Genomic DNA, 22,772 nt, shown 5'->3' on the forward strand with positions numbered 1-22,772 from the left:
TTCATTTATAAAATGCAGTTGGATTTTACAGGGCCAGAAAAGTGCCTAGAAAAAAATGCAAGAGGCTTATTATATTGTGAAGTTGTTAACACCAGCTTGTTCTGTGTCAAATGAAAGCTGTTAGGATTACCATGTTTTCCATAGAAAAAGCTGAAAATACTTTTATCTGTCCTATTTTTTGTTGTTGAATTGTGTCATAACTTTACCATTTTTTAAAGTAAATTCTTCTTATCCCAAATGAATCACATCTGCTGCTTTCTGTGTATCTGGAGTAGTAAATACCTGTAATTTTACTCTAGCACCGAATCGATTAATTAGCTGAAATTTACTAACAGCATGGCATTCAGACGAGGCCATGTATTTTTACTTCCTTTCCTGAGAGGACTCAGTGGGAATACATGTGGAGATAAGTCCTATAAGGAAAGACAGCTACCTGTTTCTTTTCTAAATTCACTAGTGACCATAGTCTAAATTTATTGCAAATCTAAACTAGCAGAATAGGCCAAATTTAACTCAGGGGAAAACAGAAAAAGTAAGCCGAACCTTCTTGCATGTTCATAGCAGGGATGTTTACAAATAGGGGTTATAATAGGTTAAGAATGATATAAGATCCCCTAAAAACATCGTTAATGAAAGTGCCACTTGCACAAGCTGGCAGCTGTAGCAGGTACACAGTTTCTTCTTCTTTTTTTTGGTTTGGTTTTTTATGGTTTGGGTGCTCTAGATCTGTCCTGCCAGCTTTGCAGAAACATGGTGGTAGTAGTGCCTTGTAACCCATACTGCTCCTGCTTAGGCAGACATTAACTCACCAGACTAAAGCAGTCAGAGCTGACAGAAGACTATAGCTCCTTTAAGATGAAATTATCAATTTTTAATTACCTTGTGCAGCACTATCTTGCAATTGTGTTTTTATTCTTCATAGATGGAGCTTTTGTTAACTCTTCAAACACCAAAACAACAGAATGAATTTGCTGTCCCTAAAAACATAAGACCTGTGAATCTCTTGGGGCTGCCCGGTTTGACTTCCCATGGCTGTTTGCTGTGTGTTTGATTACAAATCATTCTTATGGATGGAGCGGTTATTTATGTCGTGTACAGGGGCAGATTTGTTGCCAGTCAAATTCCTCCCAAAGGGCTCGGTACACGTAGAGAATAGGAGGAGCATCAGCAGCATTACAGATTGCAGCAAATACATCTCATGCAAAAGGCAGAAGAGCAGAAAGGAGAAAACTTTAGAGAAGGGAAAGAGGAAAAACAGTGATTGAGAGAAAACTATGCTGCTTGAGGAAGAAAAGACATAAACTGACAATCAAGTACATCAGGCGTTACACAAGCAACATGTCTCGGCCACCAGGAAGAAAGCAGGAGAACCACAAAATAGTAAGACATTTTTGTAATGTGTGATTAAAATTGTGCATGGAGTAAGAAGAAGCTATTATTGTATTGATGTATTTTATACAGTCATATTTCCGAATAGCCTGAAATTACTGAAAGGATGGGGATGAGTCTGCCAGTATGAGAGCAGAGGCTCTAGCAGCATTTATGGCTACAGTGGGACTCCCTTGTGAGCTGCCAACAACCTGCCAGCTATTAAGCAGTGACATAAAAAAGCCTGCCCATAGGACTCAGAGTCTGTTTGACTCTGAGCAGTAATACTGAGATTTGCTCTAGGAGCCTTCTTATCTCTCCAGCTACCTTGACTATGACAGGAAATGATTTTCAGACAGTCCTGCCCTCAGTGTGAATCCTTGGGGCCAAAACTCTGTTCTTGTTTTGGAGAAAAGAAGCTGTGCCAGCCACATCTCTACCCCATGAACAGTTACAGGAAGCAATGGTTCATCCGGGACCGCAGCATACCTGGTACCCACTGTGTGCCTCCCACGTAGCAGACCACATCTTCTTTTGGGGGTGATGTTGCATGAGCAGGGGACCTTCTTCATCCTCCTAATGTTGGGATTTTTCTATGCACAAGGAGTGCACCATCACAGGATCTCAACATCTGGCTTTAAGGCCAAAATCTGATTCTTGGGGAAACAATGGTAGAAGTGTAACTGTTGTCTTTGAGTGTTGGCTTTGACCATTGATCACATAGCACAGAATTCTGTCAAGTAGAAGTTATATAGACCAAAACTTCCTTCTTTTTCTGCACTTCATGTTAGTATTCTCCTACAGCTCCAGCAGTTGTTTTAAATAACTGCATGCAAGTTTTTCCCAAGAGGCCTTCTTAAACTGCAAGGTCACAAAAAGCAGTATTTTGTGCCATTAAAGATACCAGTTATTCTCCTTCTTGTTCTCTGGAAGTGGTGTGTCTAAATATGAAAAATTCAGATAGCAAGTTTCCTCAGAGTCTCTCTCTGTGGTTGAAAATCTTCACCTGTTTAGGAATATTTTACCACAAGTCCAAAAAACAAAGTGCCATAATGTGGAAATAAGGCCACAGTGGTTTAAAAACCCAATAATAGTATTGTGTCTTGAAGAAAATATGTTTGCATCTAAAAGTATAGTTATGACACAGGTATCTATGTATACATATGTGTACCGAACTGAAGAGAGAGGAAGTTCCTAGTAAGGAAAAGAGAACATAGACAACTGTAGAAGACTGATGACAAACCCAAAGTGACTGTCTCACTCACTGAGCACTTAACTGTGTGTTTTTACTTTATGCCTAGTGCTGAGATTCTGAACGGGCTTAGGAAAGATGGGCACAAAGCTTCTGAGACTGAGATCTCTTCAGAAGCAGTGGTCTAAATGCTTAGACAGATTTACGGTCAAAGATAGAAATGCCAAGTAAGTTTATGTGCCTCTGTGGTTAGATAGTCATTAAATGAAACACAGAGAGAAGGAGATCTCTGTTCTGTGTTCGGATGGTTCGATTCCACACAAATATTTCTTCAGGAACTTAGAGCCTTGGGGCTCTCTGGATGGTGAATGGTGATTTTTGATAGGAGCTGGGGCAGTGGAGAAGTTCCAGAAGGCTTTAAGACAATGTTGTGTCAGTTTCTGAAAAGGGGACAGAGGTCTCCACTGAAAAAGAAACAGAAGAATATAATATAATTAAAGTTAATATACATAAGTTTATCGACAAAAAATACTCCAACGGACTGCAAGAGTGGCTGATAAATACAATTATGTTGATATAGTATGCTTAAGTTTCTCTAAGGTATTTGTCTTATTACAGCACAGACTTCTTGCTGAGACTAGAACAATACAGAACCTGTATGACATCCATTTACTCCATTACAAACTTGTTAACGAGCATTTGGCAAAGTGTGCAATATCATTGTAAACAGGAGTTATCACCAAGGCGAGTTTGGGAAATGGTTCCATACTCTTTAAGATTTTGAACAGTGACTTGTTAAACTGGGAACATTGATTAAACTCCAAGCTTTTGATGCAAAGGGAGCAGGAAGAAGCCTTTTCACCAAGCTTTTCTTCCTTTCCTTGTGTGACTTTTTCTATTGTTTTCGTTGGTACTCAGGCCAGCTGCTACTCCTGCTAAGTACAGTCAATTCTGCAGTGCCATGGAGGTGATCTGGCAGGGCAGGGAGGGAAGAAAACTTTCCTCCAGATTGGTGCACAGCTGAAGATCCCAGACTAGTGCTTGTGACAGGATCTGTGCACAGATATGCCTTTGACCTCTTCAGTTGCTCTCCATGCTCCTTGGGCAGGCAGCTGTAATCCTCACCCATCCCCTTCACGTTGCTTATGCGGTGGAGCCATACAAACCACATCTTCTGTACTAAGATATAGAAATAATGTCACAATGAGATTGTCTAGGCATTTGGAGAGCTAGTATTGACAGTGATTCATGTTGTAAAGACTGATAAAGAAGGGGAAATGTCAATGGGACTGATTCTTTTCTACTCTGATTTTTGTTATTCTTTACACTTGTGCTGAATTTTAGTATTTTTTCATTATTCTGAGCTAATTTTTTTATCCACTTTTTAGTTTTTTGGGAAAGCAGCTGATTATCTGAATCAGATCAATCATACCTTTTTGAAGGAACTGGAATTTCAGTGTATATACTGTTGTTTCTATTGTAAAAGGACTCATAGCTCATTGCCTCTATTATTTTTCCTGCAACTAAATGCTTGTCATTCTTGGATGGTGTTTGATAGCATTTATCGATCCAGCATACATATGTGCGGTTATAGGATGCAAGAATGCACCTGATGAAAGTAGCTGTATCCCAAGAGGTGGTATTTCTGACAAGCAAAATCCCTGTACAGAGACTCAAGCGATGATCAATTCAGGTTCTGTCACACTTGAATTGTGGATTTCAGTGACTATATGTCCATGAACAAAAGTTTCTTTATTAATGTAAATGTTATTTTTGCTTGCTTTTAATACAGTAGCAGCTCAAAAGCGTGGAAAAGTTTGATTCTAGTTTGCTTCATTTTCAATTTCCACCTTTTCTGGCAGAGCAGAGAACTTTTTGTACTCACATATGGGGCTTTGGTAGCCCAGCTGTGCAAGGACTATGAAAAAGATGAAGATGTCAACACCTGTTTAGACAGAATGTAAGTACTGCTTTAAATGTTCCGCCTTATCGATAATGCTATTTGTCCACCTGTATGTTACCTTTCAGCTTTATGTCTGTTATTTCACGAGTTCCAGCACTCTGTCTAGGATTACAGAGATCACAGGGGTAATGTTCAATATTCTGTCAACAAAAATAAGGCTAATTTGTGAACTAAGATCAACAATTATCTTTTGAATTCACAGAAGAAAAGTGTCAGGATTGTTTTGATAGCTTACACTTGTTCCTTGTTGATCCTTTGTTATGCTAATTAATAATATAAACTTCTACATTTCATCTCCTATATCCATGTATTCAATTTCAACTTCCATGTTAACTCTTCTCTTTCTTCATACCCATGTTATTTCAAACTAGATGAGTTTTTTGTTTCTCACAGGTATTTTCTAGCTGACAAGCATGTCTGTGTTCACTGTCGATGTGGCCTTCCCGTGGCTCCCCTTCATCTAGCTACACCGTGGCTTTGTGACTTGGACAGCTAAGAAGTAGTCACAATTCCAGGTTGTAGGGATTTGGCTTAGGTGACTCAGTCAATAGGCAGCCTCCTTTTGCAGTCAGTCGCCTTCCTTGAGGGTGTAATTCAGGTGTCGGACTTGGGCGCTCTGAATTGTCCCCTGTGGGGTGGCTCTCTTCCCCCCTCCCTGGGTTAGGGGCAGAGGGGCCACTCACCTTTAAAAGGCCATATGGCAGTGAGTGAGATGGCACAAATGGTCAATGAGGAACTGATTTTTACATGGAAAACCTCTTTGGAAAATGAAGATCCTATGTTTATAGGATCCTGTCATCCTGACTGAGATTCCTAGGCATTATCACAGTAAAAATAATGATATTGCAGAAAATCGGCAAGAAACAACTTTTGAGCTGGTTAACAAGAAGATATGCTAAGATCTTCAGCAGAAGAGTAAGGCTTGTGTTTTCAGGCAAAATGGACATGCAAAATGGATTTACAACAATCACAGTGGACAGAATACCTGACCACTTCACTATTAATCTGAAAGTTTGCAAACAAGCTATAGTCCAATAGCTATTGATGGGAGTGAGTAAAAAAAAAATCATTGATTGGAAAAAAGAAAAGTAATTTATTCACAAACTAAGAAGGGACAACATCCCTCAGATATTTATTTTATATTAATCTCTCATTCAGCTCTGATGAAAATCATACATTTCAAAAATACACAGGCTTCTTTATGCTGCCAAGGTAGAAATTACTAAAAGGTAGTTTTGGAAGATGTGGAGACATGTTTTGTTCCTTGTGTTGTTATTATTATAGCTGTTCCTATAAAATCTTTTTGGTTTTGTCTTGATAAAGACTTGATAAAATAGTGACAGGTTTCATGAAAGCAGTATGGCCATCTTTACTTCTGTGAAGATGAAAACACTCCAGCTTGAGGAAGAAACCTTATAAATTAGCAGACCTGTGACAGTTGGGGACAGTATTGTTAGCTCTCTCTCTCTGTATATGTGCATATATAGTCCGTAGTGAGAAGGGTGTTTTTCACTGTATAGTTGCCAAATAGCTGCTTGTCAATTTATTATTCATTTGACTTTGCAAATCTAAGGCATAAAAGTTGAAAGGGATCTAAGTAGTCTTGTACATCACCAATACATACCTTGCTAACTGCTGATGACATATTTACCAACGTTATTGATATTGATACCCAGGCAATAAATAAATATTTCATTGTTTTCTGATGCATGACATACTGCAATTTTAAACTTCACGCTGCCAAAACCACTTTTTGGTCTTGTCATTGCATTAGACGTCAGATCACTTTTTGGCTTCTTGTCAAAGACATGGAACAAAATCAGTGAGAATCTCCATCGAGTTCAGGCCGCTTCACTGAGGGTGTAGGGCCTCTGACAAACAGGCAGAGACTGCCAACATCAACATAAATGGAAAGGAAAAATTCCCTAAAAACATTTCTGAGTTGAGTTCTCATTCTTTCATAACATTTGTGTCAATCTCTTGCCCTTTTTCAAAAAATGCTTGGAGGCATAGCTATTTTGCACACTATGTAGTTACTGACCTTTGTTAATGGGTGAGAGCTAGGAACGAATATTTGTTTTCCAGAAAAATCCATTAACTTCCATTCTTTTTTATTTCATTTCTCTGAAATGGTAGTGTTTTAAGTACAAAATGAAGGTGGTGTTGTCCTGAAACTGTATATTAACTAGCAACTTTTGGATTCTTTCTGCAACTAGTAGATGAAGGGAGAGAACATGTTAGAAAACAGACAAAGTGGGAATTGTGGAGGAAGAGCGAAAAATGAGGTGAAGAGGTAAGAGGGTAAAGTGAAAGAGATCAGGCGTGAGTCCACTTCCTATGGGTTTTCCTGGCACCTGAACGCTGCAGTGAGGGTGCCCAGGATTTGCTGGACTCCATACCAGCCCAGAGGGGAATGCTGTGACCTGAAGGGGCAGTTGCTTTGCTCTCCTTGACAGACACAGTGTGAGATGAACTCTGGGGATCACAGAGGAATGGAGAAAATCCTGTGCTATGTTATCCTATCCTATTTTTAGTGACAAAGCAGTATTAATCAGGTGTATTATTTGTATATTATTTATATATTATACTCATCTGACATCTAATATTTATTCATATATATGTAAATACAAATGTATGTAGACAACAATCACATCATCCTTGCTGGGAGTATCGTGCTTAAAGGAATATGATTCCTTAAATGACTACATGAACAGCAATCCCACTGTGCTGCAAAACGTGGTAGAAAGAAGAATCTAGACCAGCAAAATCTGTTGTCCTCAAAGCCATTCATTTAGGAACATGCAGCTGTTTTGCTGAGAAAGCACAAGAGACAGATTAGGGAGATGGTAGGTGGAAAGAAGTTCCCCATTTTGAATGTTAACTTTCTTTGTTTTCTCCTTAGGGGATATGGCATTGGCGTAAGGCTGATTGATGATTTTTTAGCTCGTTCAGCTGTGAAAAAGTGCCGCAGTTATTCTGAAACTGCAGACATGATTGCACAGGTAAATAAGATTTACATTCTCTAGAGCTTCATCAGCTTCAATGGTCTTAGCTTTTCCCTCCTCCGCTATCAGTTTGCTCCAGAACAGTTACCTACATTTTCTGCTGTATCATGATTGCCTTATCAAAAACCAGTCATCTCCACAATCACACCCATGCTTCCACTGGGTGAAATACAGCCTTTGCCTTATCTAAAACTTCCTATCAACTAGTTGCTCACAGAGCTTGGCCTTGAGAGGAGACATCAGTTTCTACCTCTGTAGCACAGTGCTTCACCAGGCTGGGAAAAAAACAACATTCAACAGAACACAGAAAATGTGATGTTTAGTGAGATAAGAATTTTGTGGATGGTCTTGATAAACCCACAGCGGTAAGTTTACCACAAAGCATCATCAGAACCACAGAACTGGTTCACATGGGTATTAGATTTATATCTGAGTTGAGGGCAGAGAGCACAAAATGGGATACCACCTGCGAGAGGCTGCCAGCCCCTGACCTAAACTGACCTTAAAGTTAGTTGCTAAGCTGAAATTAAAATTCTTCTATTCCTAGTAGACTATGAGGTGTTTTGCTATTAGAAGAATTAAAAAGTTCCTTTTTGTTTGCTGCAGCTTAAGCTGATTTCTTGTACTCTTGCCAGAGAATGCAGCAAACAACAAAAACAATTCAGTTTTAACAAACTTCAAATCATATATTCCCTCACTTTTTTTCTTTTTCTAGGAGCATAAGACTTAGCATTCTCATACAGATCTTAAACTTTGATATTTTTACTCCTGCCATCTGAATCTCCTCATCTTCTCCATAATTATCTTAGATGGTTTTTAACCTTAAAATGGTAATATTAGGAATAAGCCGCAGGATATTCTGCAAAAAGAAGACTCAATGGTAGCAGAGAAGAACTGTAAGAAAGGAAAACGAGAGGAACATTTTCCTCACTACCCACAAATCTAATAATAAAATCAAAAAGATAAAATCAGAGTGAGTACTTCCACCTTCTTTGATGGAAATTTCCCTTTTATTGAGTAGTCTTTCACACTACTGTCAGACAAGAAAGATTTAGAAGGAAATTTAGTGGCAATACCTGGGTTTCTAAAGACATGTTTTTGTCCCCACAGGCAAGTCAGATTTCCTGGGAAAGCTCAAAGAGAAATCCATAGGACGTCCAGCCCCTTTAGACTGCTGAGTCACTGTAAAGGAGGTAGTAGTTCATAGGTATTGAGTTAGCTCAGACTAATACCTGCTCAGGTCATAGTGAATGATCCCTTTTATCCTTTATGATTTTCAGCTATGAAGTGTTGCCAGTGAAGACATGCCTGGCCTTTCCCAATGGCAAAAATTAACCACGCTTTATAACAAAGAACTATTTGCTAGGTAGTTATTTGTTTTAAGAAGAGAGATCAGAGCATCAGTTAATTGAACTGAGTTTCATTTCCATTGGCTCATTTTAGGAGACAAAAATATGCTTGGCATATTTTTTGGTTGCTTGAGAATTACCAGCAGCATCAGCTAAATGTGAACATTATGTTTAGCCACTGACTACAGAACTGGGGAACAGCAGGCTTTCTATACAGTGAACTAAGGCACCAGTATATGCTGGTTATACAGGAGTATCTTAGCTAAAAGTGTATGTGGATGTTAACAGGTGATGTGTGATCCTGCTCACATTAACTATGTCACAAATACCTACTTTACATCTGACTGAAATGGAGGGACAGAAGTTATGTTATCATTCCAAAATGCTTGTCATAGAGGAACTGATGGCTGTAACAGAAATAGAGAAACAACCTCTTTGCATTTGCTGTTGCTGGTAGGGCTATAAAGTGCACACGTGCACAGCACACACACACCCCACGATCTGCCAAAGTTTAAAGCAGAAGCAGGTAACATTACTAAAAGCTGGCCAGATCCCATTAGCTCATAAAAGAGTGGAAACTAAATTTCTTCCTGAAGTAAAGTGTATTTTGGAGTCTCAAATCAGGGTGATGTATAACAAAGCTCCTCCTTTGAAGGAGCTGAGCTGGGGTAGAGGATCCATTGGAGATAGTGAGGGCAAGCTGAATGAAAACCATGAGACAAGCAGCATTTCAATCACTGTATTAAAATACACTGTCTCGTTAAAAGAATGATACCAGGCTGCAAAATCACATTTTTGTTCACTTTTATGTTCTTCTTCAAGTGATATTTGTACTTTATTTTCTCTGGATTTTCACATATATGCCAGATATCTTGTTTTCTGGATCTTATTTCTCATGGGTCCCTTGTTTACGAATGCTTTAGTACAGTTGAACCATCATTCTTAAGTACAGAAGATTCAACAACAAAATACAGTGAGAAATTAACCATCAAAGTCAGGAAAAAGACACTATTTCTTTGCAGGTTGTACTTCAAAAGAGACTTACTGAGAGAAAATTACTTGGAAAGATTGGAACAGACTTTAAAGCACACAGTCTCTGGAAAAGACTATTTTTAGCAAACTAAAAGAGGAGTTCTGTAGTAGGAGTATAACCTTTCTGAGGCAAAATGTGATATGGAAAGCATTTTCACATTTATTTGGGAAAACATTTTTTAAATAGTCTTCAAGCACATTTGTCTGAGGCACATACCAACAAAACATAAGTAAAATGACCCAGCAAGTAACTGCAAACACGCTGTTAAAGTTATGGGTTCAGAATTACACAGCTGTTTACATGATCTCTAATTCTTCAGCAGTAGTGTTCTCAGCCAGGAGAAAGTGCTTAAATACTTAACTATACTAACTCTGCTGAGGTAGAAATCTGTTTGAGGATGAGTGTGCAGAGTAAAACCAGTTAAAAGTAAAGTAATTAAGCAGTTCAAATAGTTGGAGGCAAACATCCTGTAAACATAGCTGTTATTCTGCAGTCCTTTGGAAAGCAAAGCAGTAAGATCGGGCTGTGGGTGTTCCCTGTGGAAATGGAAAGAGATGAAGCAAAGGAAAAAACATAAAGTGAGGAGTACGAAGCCAGCTTGCCATATTAAGAAATAAATCCCTGAGGAAAGGTGCACCTAAGGCAGTGACTGAGGGCTTAAAACTTCAACCGCTGGTTCAGACTGCAAAGCCTGGGATTTACTGCTAGCTTATACTGGACTGGAGAAGGGCCAACAAGTTTTGATGATGAGGCAAAGTGAATCCTTCTACACTGAGTTCCCATGGTGCTCACTGACTTCTCATGTTGGTGCTGTGACTTTGCGTGGTTACAGTCGGGACTGAATACAAAAAGATAAAACAGGCCATGTAAAAGTAGGCCTTCTGCTCACTGGCAAATTGGGATAAGAAAATGGAAACCAATTGAGGAATGGTATTAAGAACAAAGCTCAGCTGAAGAAGTAATGTCCAAGACTGGATTCAGAATTTGGATCTGAGTATAAGTGAGGATTACTTGTGAAATGAGGGTGATAATTTTGCTCTATAATCCTACAAAAACAAATGTTTACTTCAATTCCTCCTCACAAGACCTTGACATCATTGATCTGATGGAAAGAGATGCAAAAAATAAACAGCTTCTTGTTTTACATCTAATCCTAGAACAATGTTACCTTTCATAGCACAATGTCACCATGCCCCAGGAGGTGTCTGTGTGTGCTACAGGTGGGAGCAGCTGGGCCATACCCTCTGGTCCACAGTGAGCTAGCGCTGGCTCACAGGCTCCATAGCTGTGTTAATACAGTGCAGTGCCTAAGGGTATATCCCTTGCTGAAAAGCAGTGGCTGGAGAGATGGGCTTTGCTGTGGAAGCTCAGTACCCCATGAATGTGGCAAACGTACATCTCTGCAGCTGCTTGTAGAGAGGCCCTTGGGGACCACCAGGGCCAGGGTAATCCAACCCTGTCACCCCCAGGCCCAGAGCTGTAGGGTAAGAGACATGATTCCCCATCCCATGGGAGGTCCTGCCGCACGAGGTCCCTATATATTGACATATGGCCAGTTTGAAAGTCTGACAGAAGCTGGCAGAATTTACGGAGCTGCCTAATGTTGCTTTTCAGATCTTAACAGTGAGAGGGAAATGCATACAGCAGGTTGCTGCGCTAAAAGTGGTAGACAGCAAACTGAAAAATGAAGTGCTGCACTGTAAAGAGTAAAGAAAAGTTTGTGAGTACATGGATTCGGCAACAGATGGCAAGACCTTTAAAACATCTTGCTCTTCCAAAACACTGACTGTGGAAAAGTACTAAGAATGAAAAGCATGCTAGCAAAAATGTTATTTTGACTGCCTTTCCCCTTCTAAGCAGATTAATTCTGGTCCTTCAGTAATCTTGTTATTATGTCATCTGAAATTATGGTTTCAATTTTTTAACACTTTGTCACTTACTTTGCAACATTACTTATGCATACAATGTTTTGTAGTGAAAAGTCCCCAGCAGTATATAAAGGGACTGATAAGTTAGTGGCCTCCTAAATATTTCGGTAATTCTAGACTGTATTTAAGTGCCATCGAAATGTTAATGAATTTTATTCTTGCTGCTTGAGAGAGATAGGGTAGGTTGAGACTTTGAAAAAGGCCAGTGGTACATTTTTAATTCTGTCTGATAGATTTCTTGTTTGACATTAAGCAATATATAATCCAATAGAATTGCAAGTAACATTTTCAAAAGAGAGATTTTGCTTTATATGGCTGTCATTTTGATGGTGAGCCTATGTACATGTCTAAATAGATATTCTTTTTTCTTTCATTTCATAGAGACAGAAATGCGACTATAGATCCATAGATTTATGGATGCAACTTTCAAAACTGCTCATTCATTTTACTTCCCTGTCTTTTGGAGTAAAAAGAAAGATTGAAAAGACCTTTGTTTTACCCTCTGAGAAGCTGTGTATGGCAGTTTTAAAGGAATTTCTGCCCAGTCATAGCCTGTTTTTTAAAAAAAAGTTCATATCTATTCATTGAATTACTTATCTATGTACTTAATTATTTTTTCTGCTGAGACTTTTTTACAATTTTCACTTTATAGCAATTTTTGCCTTAATTTAGTGCTCCATTGCAAGCCAGCTACTGGTCTTGCATAGTTTCCATGCAAGTTCTCTTTTACACAGGGAATTTTAACAATAGAATTTGGACAAATTTGTCATACCGTAATGCAAAGTACAGCTGAAACTAAATTGAAAGCATATGAAGGCCTAGCTTGGTTAACTAGTTTTTGTTCTTGTAACAAAGACTTGAAGTTTGACGAAGCAGCAGATGTGTAGCAGAAGAAGAGTTAAGAGAATTTAAATGAGAAAACTGGGCTCTCACAGAGGAGAAGAAATAGTAAACTGAGGGACAAAGCACAGAGATTTGAGCAAAAAGGTTTCTGGTTATTTGTGCACTCATATTTTGACGGACATCAGAGTTAATGCAAAATCTAAATTTTCTAAGAGAAAATGTTGATTCTGCTGTTTTGTTGTTGGTTTTTTTTTTCTAATTTGTTTTGGGTAGTGTTGACAACAGTTTTTGCCTCTTTCTGAGCTGCCATGGTAGCTGCTGAAGTTTAATTAAAGGGCAATGTTGATACAAAACTTTTGTGATAGCTGCTTGAAGGACAGGGTTAAATTTACCAAAACCACATTCCAGTTGAAAACATAGGGTCAAACTGGCTTTTATTTTTGTCTATTTTTATAGAAGTATTCCAGCATCCACATGACAATTGCATTAAGTCACAGGCATTTTGGTAAGACAACACAGTTAGAGTAACACAGCCCTGGGAACGAGGGTCAGTGAGAGACTTAGGCTCCTACCAGGCACATGTTGCAGCACTACGTGTTCAGCAGCTGCTCTTAGAGGTGGAGACACTCTCTACATGAGTCGCTTGTGAACATGAAGCAGAGTTAGGATGAGATGGGGAGAATGCACCTTGGTTTTGCCCCTCCATGATAAAGGAGAAGGCCAGACTGGGAAACAGATGTTTCAGATGGTCCTGGCTACTCAGGTGCAGAGCTTTGAGCTTTCTCCCGAGGAAAAAGAAGGTGCCCAAAGCAGGATCCCTCTGTCCTCCCACTTTTCCCTCTGCCAACTATGCTTTTGCCTCTATGTCCCAGCTTTTATATCACAGTGGAGACCTCATCCTTACATCAACCTGCTTGTTTCCCATATTCCTTGATCAGCTCATAAACCTACTCAGTGTCCTCCCCTTTGCATCCCTACTTGCTTTGGTTTTCTGTGGTATCAGTGAGGAAGGAGGTGGACAGATGGCTTTGGGAAGGGAAGTTTGGTGCGGGCAGTGGGGACATCCTGTTAGGTGGTGTCTCCTCTCCCCTCACATGTAGGGAGGAGGTGAGATGGGGCTGGGCAGTCGATGTTGGGGCATCTCTCACAAAGAAAGAGAAAAGCAGACAAATGGGAAGGGATGTGCACCCTGGAATTAGTTGCTGTGCCAGGAGAGGAGCCTGGGGAGAAAAATGCATATGCACCAGACATGGTGTCAGACATGCCTGCTGTTGTGACTTTCATTTTGGCAGTGTTGCCTCTGTGCTTTCAGCTGCAGCAGGTACATTTAGGCATGTAACATGTTCTAAGGCTGCTGCAAAGTGGGGAAGCTGGGATAAAAAAAGTTTAAAACATTTGCTCAAAGACCACAAGTTCTTCAAAACACAAGGAGAAAATTCTAAGCAGACAGTGGAATTAGCTCTTGGATTTTATTTAAAAAAATGGTCTGTAAATGCAGATGCATTTGTTTTTCTGCTGAAGAAGTGCAGTGAGTATGAGAACAGCTGGGCAGAGTATCCTGGTTTGTTGATAAGAGCCTGATTCAAGCAGAGCAAAAATATGATTCTTTGCAGACTCAGGGAGACTGGCGGTAAAGTGCTGCATAAAAGCCCGCCTAGCCACCCCAGGGAAAGAAACTTGGCAGAAACCTTGTTCTCCTTTTATACTGTATTTGCAAAGACTCTGAACACCCCGTGTGAGAGCCACGTGGTGAATTCCAAGTGGCTGAGGTAAAGCGTAGGGCTCTGAGGTGAAATGCATTTGTCAGTAGCACTGATCGTGCAGTCGCCTAGCCTGCGTTGCCTGCCGGTTCTTCTTGCTCCAGACACTAAGTTTCCTAAGATATTCAGAAAAGTGAAAATCAGCCTGCTGCAAAAATATTTTCTTGTCTTAAAATGTGGAATTTCCTTCCAGGTCCTCTGCTGTACACTGGCTGCAGGCCCAGTACAAACAATATTACATAGCTCTACAGGCTGCACCCAGTGCCCCAAACCCCCTCAAAACAGGAGCTTTATACCTGTACAAAGAGAAATTCTCAGCAGGAGAAGATAATACCAAGTACTCTATGGAGACAAAATAACAGTGATGCATTTTCATTATTATAAAAAAGCACTAACAACAACTGATTATGTTTCAAAAGAGCACGTTATTTTTTAACAAAAACACAAAAATGCTGAACAATTTGGCAATTTCAAGTTCTTGGTACCCTACACTTTGGCTGTAAGATTTGTCTAAAAAACTACCTGGCACCTCACTGTCAATGGAGGTCACTGCCCCATGTCCCAGGCAGATGTCTCAGGGACTAGAAGACCAGGGCTGATGGATGAGACCATCCGTGGCATTCTAGGTGCAACAGGAGTCCGAAGACACTGAGATGCCTTGAGTGACCACTGCTGCCTCAAAACAATGCTGTACCTGCAAGTGACCTGGAAATGACCTGGAAGCAAAACCTTTACTTTCTGTGGGCTGTCAGAAAGCCACACACATCTTCTATTATTATATTCACACCTTTTAAATGGTGTTACTTTATGATAGTCTCTTGATTTACATAGGATGAGCACACTATAGCGCCTTTTACATAGGATATTGTTAAAACTATGTTGTAGAAGTCATTATTCATCTCTTTTTGCTGTCAGCTCTTGATGTGGAGCCAGCGACATTAGTAGAGCATGAACCCTAGGTGCCATGGAGGACTGCAGCCCTTTCACTGATGTAGGGAAATAATTTCATTCCATCCTTTCGGAGCAAGTTTGTAACTGGGAGGGAACATGATGAAGAAGAAAGAGACCATTGTGAAAAAATACAGAGATGAAACCAGCTAGAAGTACGCTATATTAGCAAGATATAAAAAAGCCGAAAATATGTTTGTTCTATGGTATTTCCCTTCTGTCTACAAAGTCCAGCGTTGTCTCTCTTTCCTCATTGGTTCCTTTCTGGCCTTCTTCAACTAGCCTGTGAATTGTGCTATAATGCTGTTTGCTACTGTTAAAAGAGTAGAGCTGGGAAGCGTCTTCCCATGCCTGAAAAGCTGGCAGGGGAATTGCTTCTGGTTCCTTGTTCTCAAAAAAGCACTTCAGGTTTCGCTCACTCAGCTTGGTGGCATACAGCTGGAAAATCTGCTCCAGTTGCTCCTTCTCCTTCTCCACGTACACCCTCCAGAACATCAGCTGGAGGTGGCTGACTTTCGACTGGCAGCTGGCACAGCAAGTGGTTAGCAGGGAGAGAAGAGCTGTGGTAACTATCACACACCAGCCTAAAATCTGCGAAAACAAAAGAAATGAGTTTCAGATTAAAAAGGCCCAAGTGAAAATGCTACTTAAATCAAGAGTGTCTGACAGAGCGACAACACTTTGTACAGAGGGTCTGCTGCTCTTCGGACCCTACTGCGAGCGTCTCATCCCAGTTTGCACTTGGTGCCTGGCATTCATGTTAATGAGGTGTTCATATGGGGACCAAAGGGAAGCAGAAGACGTCAGGATTGAGGCTTCTCAATAGCGCTCATTTTGATGTCTCTTTCTCAGGAAAGCAAAAGCTGATGGAAGGTAAAACACTCAAGAAAAGTTGGCTTATACTAGACTCTGGCTGCCTCCCCATCCCATTTTATGACAAAGGGAACTTGGGTAACAACAGAGACATGTCCAGTGCAACGGCAATGGCAGGTTCAGGGAGAAGTGATCTCAAATCAGACCTTAACTACAAGACTGTGTATGAAGAAAAATCTAAGAGAGGTCTAAATGATCATTCAAATAATGTGGCTGAATAAAGCTATACAGGAAACAGTGCGGACCTGAGAGCAGGAGTAGTTCCTGGGTAATTTAGAGAAGATATTGATGAGAGTTTACTGCAAAACTATAACCATCTGGCATGTAGTGTATTGGAATCGCTCACTGAATTCTGTCACATAAAGGGAAAAGTGCACAGGGAGAATAAAATATCACAACCAAGATGGTAAATGGTTTTCTATGTCCTGAAAGTGTTAAATAAAATTGCCAGGCAAGAATTAGGATTAAGACACAATTCTGAATTGTGACGAACTGCAAAACCAAAAAGGGTAAGTAACTTGTCCCAGATCAATCAACCTTTTAAACTGTGACCATTTTTAGATGTGTTGTTTTCAGACTTCTTTTTCATTAAAAACAAAACAAAACAAAACAACTGCATTAATTAGCTAACAGGAATATAAAAGTTGGTCTGAAATTTAAAAAGCATTCACCAGTTCTTTTATCAGGAGATTCACTGAAATCTATGCTATTCTTGTGAACCTTTTTTGACTTTGATGAATCAGCCCTTTGTAGTGGAAAATCATTTTTATGCCAAAACTGGTTTAAAATTACCTTCTTGCCCAGTCTTGTGAGAAAGCTGGGAAGAGAGGGCATGAGAAAGAAGAAATAGCGTGCGCCTTGGCAGATCTGTGTTGGCACTGGAATAGAGCCCAAGTCATCTACGCACTGATTCGAAATAGTTGCTGTATTTTCAGAGAACTTTGTTTTTGCTGAAATATGCTTTTCCAGCATCACTCAACTTTTTTTGTAGCAGCTTCAGAGTTTGACAAAATTCTGTTAAGAACATTTTAAAAGAAAGAGCTACTTCCAGGACTAGAAAAAGGGCTGAGGGTGGAAAAATGTGCTTGAAATTGTTATTGTGGGATGTTCTCCTCTAAGGAGAGCAGGGGTGTGAACACAATTTTTTCATGTGTAGTGCCACTGGCCTAGCCAATGGTTTTACCCACCTACTCCACTGCAATGTGTAACACTCGCAATAAAAAAAAAAATCCTTGTTTTCAAACAGTGGAACAAATTCCAGAGTGGAACAAATTCCAGTGTGGAACAAATCTTCTAGTTTTCAGAGACCCATACGAACTGGAAGTGATTTCCCATGTTTTAGTGGTGATGATATGCAGAGCTGCAACCTTTCTCATGTGAACTCTTGCACTGATGTTAAAAAAATAACCGCCAGTAAAAATCTGTATTTATCTGAGGGAATATAGAATGTTTCCTCAGGGAAATATGTGAAACAGAAAAGCTTGACAAACAATTATTCTTAGGGACTGGTATGGAAGAATAGCTTTGCTTTCTTTTATTTTTCCAGTCACTTTGCACTGACTGATGATTTCTATGGGTATTTGAGAAACTGCTCTTTTTAGCAGCTTTTCACTTTCTTGCACCTTGGAGAATGAGCCCGTGTATTCTCATGCTATAAACTGAGTCACTGGTCTTTCACTGTTTCCTATATATACAACTTAAAGTCTTAAGCCCTATTTGTTATTTCCTTCTAAAACTCTCAAATAAATTGCTTTGTCTGCAGTGCAGGCTTTGTCTGCATTCCAGTCCTATTTGCATGAGGACTTGAAAACAAAACCGGCTCTTGGGGAGGAAATGGTTCCAGATGGATACAATTGTCTGACAAAACTTGCTGGCTCCACAGAGTGTTTTTCCATCCTGCTGATGATCATCTTTCCATCATTTTCTGTAGCCTTTTTTTTCTTTTTTTTTCCTTTGTTTTGATTTTTTGTCTCTGAATTTATTTACGTTACAAGGCAGTGAGCAGAACTGTATCACACAAATATAGTAAAATGTAATACGATTTCAGCTTTGCAAGTTCTGCTTGGTTTATTTTAGTGTTTCATCCTTTCTCCAAGCAGGACAAAAACATGCTCTCACCTGGCATCATGAACATGAGCAACGCAAAGAGAAATATATTATGTAAGCAGTCACAAATCTGTCACAAATCTTATTTTCCAGTATTTTTCTACTGTTAGTGACCTAAGATTTCATTACAGTTATCATGATGGTATAAGATAGGAGAGCGTAGTATGGATTTTATAATAGGACAGACCCCTTTCATGGAGCGAGATCTGTTAATTCAGCCTCCTAAACAATCCAGTAGGTTTTTTTCTCTTTAGAGCAATCTTCATTCAGGAAGAAAGCTTTAAGTTATCTGGTCTTAGTGATCGTGCCGTCAGCGGGGCCCCCCAGGAAGTATGGCACAGCTCAAACTGAACTAAAAGATGGATTGATTGTATTTTGCAAGGCTGCATCATGCCAAAACTTTGTTTATGTGAAACCAACGGTTTTATCTTAGCATCTGACATCAGGATCTTCCACAGATAAATCACAGCGGCAGTACAAACTGCATAACGCTCTTTATTTATTTTTCTTACCTGGGACTGTGCTTGAAGAGTTCGTTTCAGTTCGTCACTCTCTGAAAAGGGCATGGAGCTTTTGTCACAGGCTACCTTGTGTAGCTCTTCAAAGCACTTGGCAGATTTGCTGTGGCAAACTGCATGTAAGTAGGCAGGATTTTTCAAGCCACTCATGGCACATTCATAAAATGTCCCGTTGAGCAAAGCCACAGAAAGCCACATCACTGGGGCTACCAGAGCGTTTAAAGTGATTTGTCCAAAGACGTAAAAGAAATGGCAGATATTCCCTCTGGGGAATATTTTTCTGGGATTCACCCAGCAGCCTGTAAAGAGCTTCCAGGTCTTGCTGTTCAAGAAATATCCAATAACTAGCAAAACAAAAGCTGGGGAGAAGAGAAATACCAAACCGTACCTGAAGTTTTCATTGCTGCAGGGGCATCTGAAAGCAACAAGAGAAAACACACGTTCACCTCCCATTGTCAGCAGCGCCATAAAACTGTAACGTATAGCGGTTTTCTGGTTCATAAAGAATTTCAGGATTGTTTGGAAACCATCCATATTTGACACTCACTAAAGAGGTAAAAATCAAGACTCTCTTCCCTTTGGTTGCAGCAGTCTGTAGTGGTGTGGCAGGGGAGAGCTCTCCAGAGGAAGAACAGCCGGCTGCTAGCCTGCCTGCGTACACGCTGTCTTGATAACGCTGTGATGTCACTGTCTGGAGAAACGCGCTCACAGGGGACCCCTCCGCTAGCAGAGCAGATGTTGCACATTTACAGTAACATTCATCAGTAGTGGCAGGCAAGCAAGCAATGCTCTGTATAATTAAATAAGTTTGCAGTCTTGGCAGTCTTATTCTTGGTGCGTTGTTGTTTTTTTGTGACTGCAGATGGAGATCAGAGTAAAAACACACACTCACCAGTTGCAGGAGTTCTTGAGCTGTGATTATCAAAGTTGCTGGCAATGTAGTGAGGGGCCTAATAAAGCTGCTAATGGTCCCAGGGGCATGTGATGTGACTGAAAGCAGACGAGCGATAACAGTAAGACCACTTTGTAGGGGGTTGTAAATGTAGGAGCATCAAAGACAGAATAAGCAGCCTTCTGCTGTACTTCCCTGGAGTATCACATAGCTCCAGATTTGCATCTCTGGCTCAGGCTGATCACAGAAGAGACAAATCTAGTTTGATTTCCAGCCTGTCTGGAAAATTTCCCTAGGGTAAACCTGGTCTACAGGATGCTGCATCCTGAAGTTTCACCTCTGGCTTGCACACAACAGATTCAAGCAGCAGAGTTTCATCCTTTTGCAGGTTGCTTTTAAGATGTACCTTGGGGTCACCCCTAGTGTGAGCTGCAGTAGTGCCGCAGGAAATGAATTCTCCTTAATCCTGGACAAAAACCCACTAGTGGACTTTGTGGAGGAGCTGCCAGCAGAACGAGCCTCACTTTGCTACTGTAACCTCCTCTGCGGGGTGATTCGAGGCGCCTTGGAAATGGTAAGGAAGTGTGCATCTGTTTTCTCCATTCTTTGTCAATATGCAGAGGCACAGGAAAGCAAACCCACTTGCTCAGATAAATGAAGGAAATTTAGTAGTGTTTAATCTCTCTCTCAGATTAAATGTCTATATCTAAATAAAAGAGGGCCAGATTGATCCTGGATCCTGATGTAGAGAAACACACAGGTTGGCTCACCTCCACACTGTCCCTGCTTGGCTCTTCAGTGGCTGACCCGGGTGCAAAAGCCAGGTGGGACTGGGCAGCCAGCTGACACGTAATGTGGAGAGCTGGGGGACATGCTGGACCACTCCGCTGCTCCTTGAGCCCATCTCATTTTCCTGTATAGGTGTAACCAGTAATAGCCATCCCTGATTCTTTCCAAATACATGAAGACAAATAATATTCTCAGGTTACCACAGCGCCTGCTGAAAGGGAGAACAAAGTGTAGATGAGTATAATGTTAAAACCGAAGCATCAGAAGTGTATCAGATGGCATTCCAAATGTTGTTCTTAAATGTAAGACTTTTACAAAAGAACAAACAAAGGACATCATTTGAAAGTCACTGAGTGGTACAGCTTCTGTGGCGTTTTCTGGAAAATAATTTTTGGGCTGCTTTATGTTTCTGTCAATATGTTATTTGTCATATATCTTACGTTTCGAGAAAACAAAAGCTGTACAAGTATTGTGTATGTCCGTCAGTCTCAGAATTACAGTATCTGATAGAAGACTAATTAACAAAAGTATTATAAGTATTAGTACGTGACCAGGAAATTTTGTGATCACAAAATGATCAAGTACACAATTTAGGTTCTTGGAAGAAAGCAAAGCACTGGAATGAAGGGTAATGTATTATACAAATTCCAGTGTATATAAACTTTCTTTTTATTAACTTAGTTGGGAAAGATATTTTAAAACATCCTAGAAATCTGTTCCTTATGAAACCTGAGAAAGGAGGTCCCCTTGTGGTAAGAGAGAGAGAGAAAAAGCTCGTTATACTGAGGAGGGGGAAAAACTGGGCATTTCTTTGCTTAACTGATCAGACATCATTCTTTCTAGGTTCACTTAGCAGCAGAAGTTACCTTTCTCCAGGACAGGCTGAAGGGTGATGCTGTGACAGAAATAGGAATTACGTTTTTAAGGAAGGCGGAAGACAGAAAGCACAAAAGAAATAAATGAAAGAAATATTGGGAGAAACCCTTGCTGAGGGATATTTTGCGCCTTTTGTTTCCGAAGAAGACATGCAGAGTAAAAATGGCTTTGCTGAGCCAGCTGCACCAGTCATACATTTGAAAGGTGAAGAGAGCCAGGCAGCAAACAGGAGGAGCAGAACAGAGGGAGAGCAACATTAATTGTCATGACACAGATATCAGTATAAAAGATCAAAATGGCCTCCCCGTCCTTCTCACATAACTCTGCTCTTGAGCTCAATGAAAGTTTTATCTCAGTATTTAGTGCACGCTGGATGCAAAATATTCATTCGAACACCAACTAAACATGACCACCTTTTCCCGTTTTGCTTGTTGGTAATGTTGCAAAGCATGGTTGCTAAGAGGTGCTTTATTTTCCTGGCTCTTTGTGGTTAGGAATAATTAATTCATCCGCTGTGACTGCTGTATGCAGTGTCTCGCTGTCAGGTGCCTGTTTTGATGCGTAATGGTTTGCCATTCATTGTCCTCCGCACCAGACATCCTGCTCCCTTTGAAACCAGAGAGGGATGTGTCTTCACTGGTTGCAGGAGCCCAGTTCAGTTCCTTATGGCTCTTTCAGGCCCCACATGCACTTTTGCTGGCACGCCTGTTCAGCCCCGGGCATACATGAGGCTGCAGCACTCTAACGACCTGATGACTGCAGCAATGCTTGTGTTGCTTCAAGCTATGGGCCTTTTCATGTCAGTCTTCTCTTCAAGAGCACTGATCTTATGACCAAACTGAACAAAGCATGGCATATTTAATGTGTAGTCACTGTGGATCTGTACTCACCTAAGGAAACTTGAATAAAAATTCAGAGATTGCCACACAACTGGTTTCTTGGTCATTGTGTTTGTTCTTACCTGACCTTCATCACCGGCTGTTGAACATCCTCCACTTGGCAGTGGACTGGTTACCACAACATGACTGGGAAGTAGAGAAATAGCAGCCTCGCAGAGACTTGAGTTATAGGAAAGGTTTAAAGTTGTCTGGTGTAATGCAAGATATCTGGGTAAAGGTTGGATAAAAACCCAAGTCCTGGCACAGTACCTTATCCACAAAGCCAGCTTACCTTCTTCTCACCAAACCACTTGTTTTAAACCAAAATACAAACCCTCAAATCAGTTCAGTGAAGCCCAGAGTTAACTCTGAGTTTATCGCTGTGATTTGTACTCTCATCTCTTATTTTTCCCGCAGTCTGTTTACCCGTTAATCCTGCTGACGGGCACCT

General features: G+C 40.4%; 2 protein-coding genes across 2 annotated transcripts; one reads left to right on the top strand and one right to left on the bottom strand.

Annotated features, from left to right (window-relative positions):
- The first annotated feature begins 1,255 nt into the window (after window positions 1-1,255).
- Window positions 1,256-22,276, top strand: TRAPPC3L (trafficking protein particle complex subunit 3L). The gene is made up of 5 exons (XM_082306277.1): window positions 1,256-1,380; window positions 4,423-4,520; window positions 7,426-7,525; window positions 20,167-20,352; window positions 21,411-22,276. The coding sequence occupies exons 1-5, from the start codon at window positions 1,339-1,341 to the stop codon at window positions 21,528-21,530; spliced, it is 546 nt and encodes a 181-aa protein (XP_082162403.1). The 5' UTR covers window positions 1,256-1,338; the 3' UTR covers window positions 21,531-22,276.
- On the bottom strand, window positions 15,513-19,420 carry CALHM5 (calcium homeostasis modulator family member 5; the record flags this gene model as incomplete). The annotated part of the gene is made up of 2 exons (XM_082306276.1): window positions 15,513-15,980; window positions 18,881-19,420. The coding sequence occupies 2 exons, from the start codon at window positions 19,418-19,420 to the stop codon at window positions 15,591-15,593; spliced, it is 930 nt and encodes a 309-aa protein (XP_082162402.1). The 3' UTR covers window positions 15,513-15,590.
- Window positions 22,277-22,772: the final 496 nt, after the last annotated feature.

This window comes from Platalea leucorodia (assembly GCF_965183815.1).
Source record: "Platalea leucorodia genome assembly, chromosome: 3".
Lineage (NCBI taxonomy): Eukaryota > Metazoa > Chordata > Aves > Pelecaniformes > Threskiornithidae > Platalea > Platalea leucorodia.